The 10,379-nt window shown below is 33.8% G+C and overlaps 1 protein-coding gene across 2 annotated transcripts in view; it reads left to right on the top strand.

Annotated features, from left to right (window-relative positions):
- The first annotated feature begins 4,736 nt into the window (after window positions 1-4,736).
- Window positions 4,737-10,379, top strand: part of LOC108737543 (15-hydroxyprostaglandin dehydrogenase [NAD(+)]-like) — a 26,876-nt gene continuing 21,233 nt past the window's right edge. Inside the window, exon 1 of one of the 2 annotated variants that reach the window (XM_018470432.2) lies at window positions 4,737-5,171. In XM_018470432.2, coding sequence (XP_018325934.1) covers window positions 5,079-5,171 — 93 coding nt within the window. In that variant the 5' untranslated portion in view covers window positions 4,737-5,078. The remainder of the gene's footprint in view (window positions 5,172-10,379) is intronic. The other variant, XM_018470433.2, reaches the window with a different exon arrangement.

A 10,379-nucleotide genomic window follows, 5' to 3' on the forward strand; every position in this document is an offset into this window, starting at 1 on the left:
TAAAATTCCCTACAACAATTTTGTGTTTCGCCATGCACTGGCTTCTTCAGGTGAACAAAATACTTTTAAAATTAAGGACAAATTACGTTGTCTCTATATTTATATACTAACTATAACATGACGCAAGTAGGGGAAACATTAAATTACTTAGGATTCAAAAAGGAAGAATTACCTACCTATTTGAATTTATTTGATTATTAGAAATAATATTTAATGTATTATATTAATTAATAATACATATGCTTTCTATAGGATGTAGTCTAACTTCCTCTAGGCAACGTTTGTAATACTTTAACTTGCTGGTTTAATTGATGTTTCTCGGTTTAATGACATTTAGTTTAAAACTTCATGGACTTTAATTTATCCATGATTAAAGGATTTCCCCGTTTGTTCAATGTACAATTATGTTACAGTCTCTACATTCTAATAAATAAACTTCAGCTTTTAATATTTTATCAGTTTTGTCTATATTATTTTTTATAAAATATGTAAAAGTATCTTTGGTTACGAAGGAAGCTGTGATAAGTTTTTGACCTTTTCAATAATCTACTAATCTTCTGGAAAAGACCGTTATAGGTAAATAAGAGAACAGAAATTACTGTTTTTTAGGTGTTTATTAGATAAATTACACTCATGGTTACAATTTTAAGTTTCTAATATTAATTTTATTAGTTGAATGAAATTAATAACCGTTGTTTTGGAATGTACATAAAATTCTGTTTAATTTTCTGTTATATTTTATGATTAACAGGATGAAGTAATTTTGCATATTATCACGTAATCAAACACCATTTTGATTACTCCCTAAGTTTTTTAACCATTTACTAATCAATACCACAATTCACTTCTGTATCACACACTTTGTCGCCTTTGTTGCCTATACGTGATATTGTATGTTGGGGCTACATGTGACACGGTCACCCTTCTAAAACTAATCGTTCCGACCAATGACGTCGCCTCTGTAGGAGGAAAGGCGACCCTCTGTAGGGAGTAAGCCGGTCAAGAGTCGAGTAACGGTGTCTCTCAAACTTGCTGTAGATTATATAGCCATACATTGTCGCTCTCATTAAACCCTGCAAGGTTGGCTCGTCGATTGTATTTGGCCTTCATGCGCCCACTTTCAAATCGCAGCTTCGTACACACAGCACGTAGATGGTTTCTAGTAGTTCTGGAAGTTTGCGAACGTATTCGTTCTTAGATACTGGTGAATCTCCAGGGCGATCAAGCATCACGTCCGCTGATAAACTGAGTTCTTTCCCAAATAAAATGCTAGTAGGTATTCTTTTAGTTGTCTCATGAGATTCGTTCTCTTAAGGGACAATCACACTTTAAGTGACCTATATTCCTACAATTTCAGCATTTTGGACTGCCACCATAGTTCTTACAGTCTCGAGCTAATTGACCAGTCCTTCCATATTTTCAACATTTTGGGTTTAATTTTCCCGTATTTCTAGCACTGGCTATCTTGACATCTATTATACATTCCTTGATGAGCTACTGGATACCCTTCTTTGAAGTTGTGCCATCGTCCATCTCAGCTTGTTGCAACCGTACATGACCCTTAGAAGCATGTTTCGCAACTTCAAATACTAATGCATATGACAATACCTCAGTTGGAGTCTTGTGGCGTGCTAGTCTTAGAAATTGCTGTAGTTCGGCATCCCTGGCTCCATCGATGAATGTTTGCACAGCTAGATGGTTTATGAACTCGTGAGGGGCATATGGATAGACTAAACTTATGTGGCGCTCCACATCGACCTCAAGTTCTGGAAGAGTCTCATTACTTTTTTGGCTACGGCTTTTCAGTTGTGTATGATGTACTTATTGTAAATGTTTATGACCGTATCGTATTTCTAAGCGGTTGACAAGGTGGTGGAAGTCATAATGTTGTGATTTGGGCGTTGGAGTACATCCTCGCAGAGAAATTATGAAATTATTAGTGCTGTTGCTTCTTCTAAATCAGTCCATGCGTTTGTTTTTGCTGCTGCTCCAAACTGCATCAGGCGAACGGACCATAAGATCTTTCTATCGAAAGTTGGAGGTGTAATTTTTTAAAGTCTAGCATCGGAATCGCCAAGCCTCGCAGTGGCAGGTAGTTTTAGCTTTTCAATTTCTTCTCTCCTTTGTTTGCTTTGATTTCCGTCTCTTCTATCATCTTTTTCCATTTCATCTCTACTATCATCTATCTTTTCCTCCATTATTATGTTTATTACTTCTTGTACGTTCTTTATTTCTGTTTTAATTTCCTACTTCACTTTAACTCTTCTTGTCCCATTTTAATGTCATCTTGTACTGCTTTTAATTCTTGCTTTATTTCTCTCTGTCCGTTTTTTGCTTTTTTTCTTGTGCCTCTTCGTCTGTTTCACTTCTTGTCCTGATTTCATTTCTACCATCATTACCATCAAAGCCTTTATTTGTTCCTTCATTTTTGTTTTGCTATCTCTGGTTGTAACAGGTATGAAATATCTCGCTTTCTTCTAGAAAGTTCTACGAAATTCTGCTATTCTGGCAGAATCGTTCTTCCTTCTTCGCGAGCTTTCAGATGATGTGCGGTTTGTTATTGTTATTAACAGTCCGTGGAAGTACTGGTCCAAAATGAAGTAGACAAAATGTCAGCAAAATAAAATGATTTGACTATAGGTAATTGTATATTGGGGTTTGTTTAATAAACCGGTCGTTAAAAAAAGCACAAAATTTTTTTAACGCAAACACAAGGAAAAATAATGTTTTGAAGTCATATATTTATAAAAAATTGCAGAAAATAATAAATATGTAATGGAAAAAATACAATCCTGAAATAATAAAAATCGAAAATAGAGACTTAATCAGAGTAAAGAGTAAAAAAAACTGACAGACAATATGGTTGTAATAAATGTACGTGTAACTACGTCTAGGAGAATAGGTACACACCTTATAATAGGCAAATGCGGCCGGGAAGGAAATACCAATCAAGTCGTATGAGGAAGGGAATGAATATCGTCGCACTTTTTTTATGTATTGATCGCTTCTGTACATTAAGATGTTATTATTATTATTAGGATCTTATTATAAAGAGTGACATAACCTAGAGGACACTGGCTCGATTCCGGGTCTATCTGCCCTGGTACAAGTCTTTCTGCGGTTTCCTTGGATCATTTATTAGGCATATGTTGGGGTAGTATTATTTCGTAGATTGAGAGAGAGTGAGAGCTCTCTACTGTCTTCATTTCGTCCATTTTCTGACCCACCACTCACCCATTCCCATAATTCCTAGAAAAAGTCGAGCATTAATAGCTGGTNAAAATTAATTATTGTTAATTATACACTATAAATTAATTATGTTTGTAATTGTTTAATTGATGCCGTTGGATAATTGTTCAGAATATACACCGAATTTCCTTTTAGAGGGATATTCAATATCAGTATGTGCCATGCACAAAATGAATGTAATTCTGCAAACTTTGGAACGGAAAGAAAACATTCAGTATTCTTTTTTTCTTTTTATGTTAAACACGGCTGTCCAATACCTCTTCTTTGTAAATTATGTTTAAGAATGTTAATATTCTAAGTGTGTCTACTATATTCCTCATGTAACGGCTGAAAATAAAACTAAAGTACATACGTAGCTATTATTGATGTCAAGCCGGTCTTGTCGTTAGAAATAGCTATTACACCTTATATGTGCATATGTGTGTGCGGAAAATAAATAAAATAATATGATGAGTTTTACTTTTATGAGTTAATTACAATATAATCGCCTTTTAGTTCTTCTTGTCATATTAAGAATTCGCAGATATACTATAATAACGAGCAACATGTAATATACGAGACTGTTCCAAATAAATGCTGATGATTTAAACTAGTGACGTGAACAATATGAATTTAATTTCTTCCTAGGCTAGCTACTATTTCAACAATAATAGTAGTAGTAGTAGTGATAGTAAAAACAGATGTTTTGGATTTCTTAATAGTTAATGCTTATTAATATTTTTAAATTCTAAGATTTGAAAAGTTTATGGATTTTAAGTTGCTTATAAATTTGACAGTTTTGTTTTTTACTTTTGTTTAAAATAAGCGTTTGGAATGCGTTTCTATTTCTATAATAAACTCGATAAGTATTTTGTCTTACTAGCTACGATATATTCAAAAGTACAGCAGAATGTGTATTACGCTTGACATTGAAGATTGTGAAACGCTCTTCAGGTGTGCTTTATGAGTAATGAGTATGATGGATAATTGCAGAGTTAACTAAAGTATATGTACTAATAAAGTAGAATTTAAAATATACATCCATTCGACGTCAAGTAGAAGTGTATTTTAGTAAATTCAACAATTCTATATAAACCGGTAAGGTAAAAGGAAAAAAGAGATGAACCATTAAGGTATAAAGAGTGTTAAAGAATTCAGTGTTGCCTAAAAAATGGTAATGTACGGGACATCTGCGAAATTTAATGTTGTAAAACTATTAAACATTCGCAACTAAAAAAGTGAAACTTTCTTATTTTTTATCTGGTGTTTAATATTTACTTGCTAATGCTAATTTTTCCCTATATGCAATTATTCAGATTTGTCTTGTTGAATTACTTATATCAGATGTAATGTGAACACAACAATAATAAATAACAAATAGGTATATGTGCTAGACACATCGGTAAAATTCTATTTATTGAAGATCTTAAAAATTAGTAATGATGCAAAATAAACACCAAATATTAAAAATTTTAATTTAACTTAGACTTACCGAATACCACCCTTAAAAATAGCAGGTATCAAAGCTCTCAATTATAGGTGTATTAAAAGGGTAACGTTCCCCTCCAATTACCCCAAGTTTGTATATTCACCCTAATTACATTACGAATTTCATGGCAGCGCTTTGTTTTTGCTTCCACAGTATTCATGCCAAGCCAATCGTATTTTCATATGGTGTATGCGCGAACCCATCTTTATTTCTGTTTTCTCGCACCCCTCTCGAGGCGTCGCGACACTAGGGTGCGGTCAACGAGAACGACGTCGCGTCGTCATATAAATAAAGACAATCACAATCTAGGAGTACCTAAAATAATATAGTTGACATAGCATTCTAAGTGGTTGTGTACGTAATGGATTTAAAAGGCAAGGTGGCTATTGTCACTGGGGGTGTGTCTGGATATGGAAGAGCATATTGTGAAGAATTGCTTAGACACGGTTGTAAAGTAAGTACCTATAATATTTCATTATAAATATCAAAGCACTTCACCCTGATAACTTTTATCAAACTTTCAAAGACAGTTTGGCCCCAGAATAATAATATGTAATAATAAATTTTTTAAACATTTCATATAAAATTTAATTAAATTATTCAATTTAATAATAATGATTGATCAAATATTACCTACTTATTTACTGTTATTGTGATTAAGGTGTAAAACCACAAATAATGCATCCAACAAAAAGAAAAGTTTTTGCAGAAACTTTTAAGTATGCTAAACATAAGAAAACGATCTAAAATAGTACAATTAAACTAAACGAAATGGTTTCTGGTTGAAATGAAAATGTTTATAATTTTAATAAATTGACAAATAGGTTCAAGACTTTTTTACATTGTAAATGTACGCGTATGATAGCACATGAGTAATTGCCTTGAAGGATTAATATAAATTAAATATAATAATTACATAATTATTATACAAAATATCTCGTAAATAATGGATGGCCTTTCAACTTGTGTGTTCCTTATCATCAGGGTCGTCAGAACTGGGACTGGTTGGACACCCACCTCCACTCTTTGCCATCCTGAGCTAATCTTCGCACTTCCCTAAAACTAGAACAACTCACATCCTTAATTATTTAATCTGGTTTTAGCCCTACTCCTTTTAACTTCGGTTTCTGCCTCTAATATGTCTCTAACAGCTTGTCATGCTTGAGAAGATATCCTACCAAAATATCTCGCCTATTTCTTATTGACTTCCATAAAGTCACGTATTTCTACTAATACATCTTCATTTCTAACTTCTCTATCCACGATACCCTCGTCATTTGCTTGTAACGCCACATTTCGAACTTTTATAACCTTTTCTTGTCCGCAGCTCCCATTGTCCATGTTTCGCACCAGTACTGCGTCGTGCTCCATACATACATCTTTAACAATCTTTTTCGAATTTCTAAAGTAACCGTTCGAGAATATAGGAATGGCTTCTTTTTAATGAAGGTAACTCGACCTTGCGCTATCCTCTCCTTTATATCTCTACTATTCGTTCCGTCCTGACTTATCTGACTTCCTAGATACCGTGAAAATCAGCCTCTTATTCTAATTTCTCGTCTTCTATTTTTATACTCGCTCTTCCCATACTATTTCTTCTTTTGCATACCACTATTTTTGTTTTATTTTTATTTATTTTAATGCAATAGTATTTTGTCAATTCCGCATTCATTTTATTTGAAGCTGTCTTTAACTCCCTCGTGCTAGATGCTGATACTGCTATATCATCTGCAAATATAAGTATACTAATCATTTGCCCTCGTATATCTATTCCTAAATTTGTCCTTTTTTTAATAATATTGATTGCGTTTTCGATGTATAGATTAAAAAGTAGCCGTGAGAGTTTGCATCCTTGTCTGGCTCCCTTCCTCATATTTACATCTCTACGTTGCTGCTCCAGCTCTATATCTGCCTGTTGCTGTTTATACAGACAATAAGGGGCAATAAATATCATTAGTTACGTTTTCTTAAATTATTGATTATTTTGCGCACAGCGACCATAAATGAAGGATCCTCTTTTTATTTTCTGGATAGTACTGATTCTCTCCACGGGATACTTTCGGTTGGACTTATACCTACTAAACCTTAATTACATGATATACAATTATAGATAATAGCTTACCTTTTCTTTTTTCCAATCTTTCTAGGGTTTGCTTCATCCAGTCTATGCCTTCTTTTGACCTGTTCATTATTTCGGCATCGCTTAATTCTGTCCTAGTTGAACAAATTATCTTTTATATGTTGTCAGGTTTCTTTTTCCGATTCAAATATTTCACATGCTTATTCTTCTTCATTTGACCAAGATCTTCTTTCTTTCCATTAATTGCAACATCAAAACCTTCCTATTATAGTTACCTTATTGATCTTCCCTTTCAGTTCTACATATTTTAGTTTTGCGTCCGTTATCCCTCTCCTGTAGTCTTTTGCCAATTTGGAATCTTTTATTTATTCTATTCTTACTTCCCTCTTCTTTGCACTGGACGTATTTCTCCATGCGTTGATTGAAACTTTTCCCATCGATTCTGTTGCTTCTCTTTCTCATTTGTTTGTTCCTCTTTTAGCCATTAGTTTTTCATTTCTTTTCCTTACTTTGGGGTTTTCCGGTTGTTTTTTACAATTTCTCTTCTGTACCCTTTTAGAATTTGGGTTTCTATGTTCATTTTTATTTTAATTTTTTGAAATTTGCACTGTACATACCGCTTTTGTAGCTTTTTGGTTCTATCTTGGTCTCTTCCAAGACAATGTACTTTGGCGTGAATTTCCCTCTTCTTTAGTTTGTCATTCTCATATTCAACTCCATGCTTTATAATACCTTTCACCAGAATATGAAACATAATTACTCTCCTTTTCTAATTTCTTACAAATTTTCTTTCTCCAATTTCCAATGCTTGTGTTATGGTTACTGCTAACTTCTTTGCAGTTTCTGTTGTATGTGCTTCATCTCCATTGCCATTTCTAAATGTGTACTTGCTACTTTTATTGTCATTTGCTGGATCCACGCTTCACTCCTTATGTTGTCTTCTGCTGCTGCCTTTTCATTTTTGAACTTGTATTAATTCTAACTTCTTTTCAGTTTCTGTTGTGTGTGCTTCATCTCCATTGCTATTTGTAAATGTGTATTTACCACTTTTATTGTCATTTACTGACTCCAGGCTTCATTCCTTATGGTGTTTTCTGCTGCTGCTTCTTTGAGTTATATTAATTTACTCGTACTTCGTTTCTTCTTTTTTCTCCCTCTCTCAGTCGACTTATTCGTGTGATACTTTCTCTTCCTACCCTTTTTTCAGGTGTATAAAGTGGTTTATCCACTGTTTCTCTGTGGTACTTACATCTATTTGTTCTCTTTTTTATTTTTCTCCTTTTATGTACATTAGTACTTTATTTCTTTTTTCAACCTTTAAATGGTTTTTCTTGTATTTTTTTATGTAGTTTTGCATATTTTGCTTTCATCTCTTGAAATTGTGATCTTCCTACATTGCTTTTTATCGTTTTTCTTAACAGTATATTCAGCTTTGCTTTAAGTTTTCTATATTCTTTATTCCACCATTTTCATTTAGTTACCTTATTTTCTCTGTTTTTTTTTTACTCTTTTTTGTTATGAGTTTCTTTACTTTGTTGGTCTTAAGTAAGGACTAAAATAAAAGTAAAACGAATTTAATTACACAATTCCCTTAAAAATTATTATAATATATGCCATACACTTTCTTATCATTTAATATCTCTGGTAATCTAACCGGGCCTATTACTTCACTCATTTAACATCTCCATCCAGTAATTTATTTATAAATCTTATAAAGATACAGTAACAAAATAATAGGCGTTTAAATATCTGTTTTGGTATAATGCACGGATGAATATACCGATAAGACAGAACGTTGCTAGTCGGCAATTTTTCTTTTTACGTCACATGAGCAAAAATGCATAAATTAGTGAATGTGTATAATATATTTTTTTAACCATGCCTATCTGAAAATATAGTACTTGCTTCTCTGAAAATTGTCCTAAACTAACCAACCTCTCAAAATCGTTTGAACAATGCCTAATACCCTTTACAAGTTTTAATTTGTATTTATTGGACTTACATATATACGATATTTATACGAAAAGATGACTGAAGGTATTTATAGGAAGTTTTATACCACGCCGTATTTTTCAAAAAATGGTGCCGCCCTTAGATGATTGGATGTAATAGGATATCCTTATCTTCGGTTCTCAACTCGTCACTAGTAGTGCATGCGTTAACTCTGCTTCCGTGAGGCGTCGTTCGTGCAATAATAATTGCAAACAAATAATACTAAATATGATAAAGAACATATAAACATCGGTCAGTTTTACCGATCGTGGATAACTCCAGGAAACTATAAGTATAACATTGAAAAGAGGGAAAAACGAATTCGATGCAATCGAAAAGTTCCATGGAATTTCCATCCAACAAATCATGAATTATTGAAAAGTTTTTGAAGAAGAAAGTCATCATCGAAAAGTTCTATAGTATCTTCTGGAAGTTTTTACTGATTGCAGATAATCCCAACAAACCATAAATTATATGAAAGTTTCCGAAGAGAGAAGAACGAATTCGTTTCCACAAATTGTAAATAACATTAACTAGTTATTTGTCTTTTGAAGGCTCGCGAAGAAAGGAGAACAATTTAGTCAAAATCGGGGAATTTCACGGAACGTTTTGGAAGAAATCAAATATTTGTGCCTGTTACAACCAGAGGGTACCGAATAAGAGGCATTAAAGGCAATGATGACAGGAAAAGGGTAAGAAGAGATGAAAACAGCCCAAGAAAAAATGAAACAGAAAATCGAAGACAGTCAAGAAGCGAAAATTAAAAGCAGTACAAGATGACGTGAGAATAGGACAAGAAGAATTAAAAGCAGTTTACTAAGAAATGAAACAGGAAATGAAAATAAAAATAATAAAGAGAGTACAAGTAGCAATCACTATAAAAATAGAGGGAAAAATAAATGATATAAGAAATGAAATGGGAAAGATACGCGTAAAGGAGATCAAGATGTAAAAGAAGATCGAAGGAACGGATGGTTTCTTATGATAAGTTACATATTTTTCGAAACAGGGTGAAACATCCACTAAAAAATTAAATTTATAGAATATCAATAATACAAGGAAACTCCGTATAAAAATGAATCACGTGTAAAATAGGCACTTCATAATACATAATACACCTCTCATCAGCCGTAGTCTTAGAGCCTCCTGTTGTGTATTAACGCGTGCATCGAACATTCCGCCGTTTCTAGAAAGTTCCAGTAGCTGTGCCCATAACACTCGGTCTCAGCGTTCTCCTTCGAGAACATTCCTCTCTGGAACTTTCCTTTCCTCCACTCCGTACTTTCACCGTTTGTATATATACGCCCGCTCACCACATTCGGTCAATAGTCAATACCGAGCGGCATGTCCTAGAGGTTTAGACCATTGCTTAGCATTCGGGAGGACGCCGGTTCGATTCCGGGTCCGGCTGCCTTGGTCCAAGTTTTTCTGTGGTTTTCTTGGATCGCCTAGGCAAATACTGAGGCAGTAATATTCCACAGATAATCTTTCATTCTCTTCTGTCTTCATTTCGTCCGTCTCATCTTTCTCACCCGAACCACCACCCACCCATTCCCACGATTCCTGAAAGCAGGCTGAAGAGGGCCTTCC

The sequence above is a fragment of the Agrilus planipennis genome, unplaced genomic scaffold (assembly GCF_000699045.2).
Source record: "Agrilus planipennis isolate EAB-ADULT unplaced genomic scaffold, Apla_2.0 scaffold139, whole genome shotgun sequence".
NCBI classification, from domain to species: domain Eukaryota; kingdom Metazoa; phylum Arthropoda; class Insecta; order Coleoptera; family Buprestidae; genus Agrilus; species Agrilus planipennis.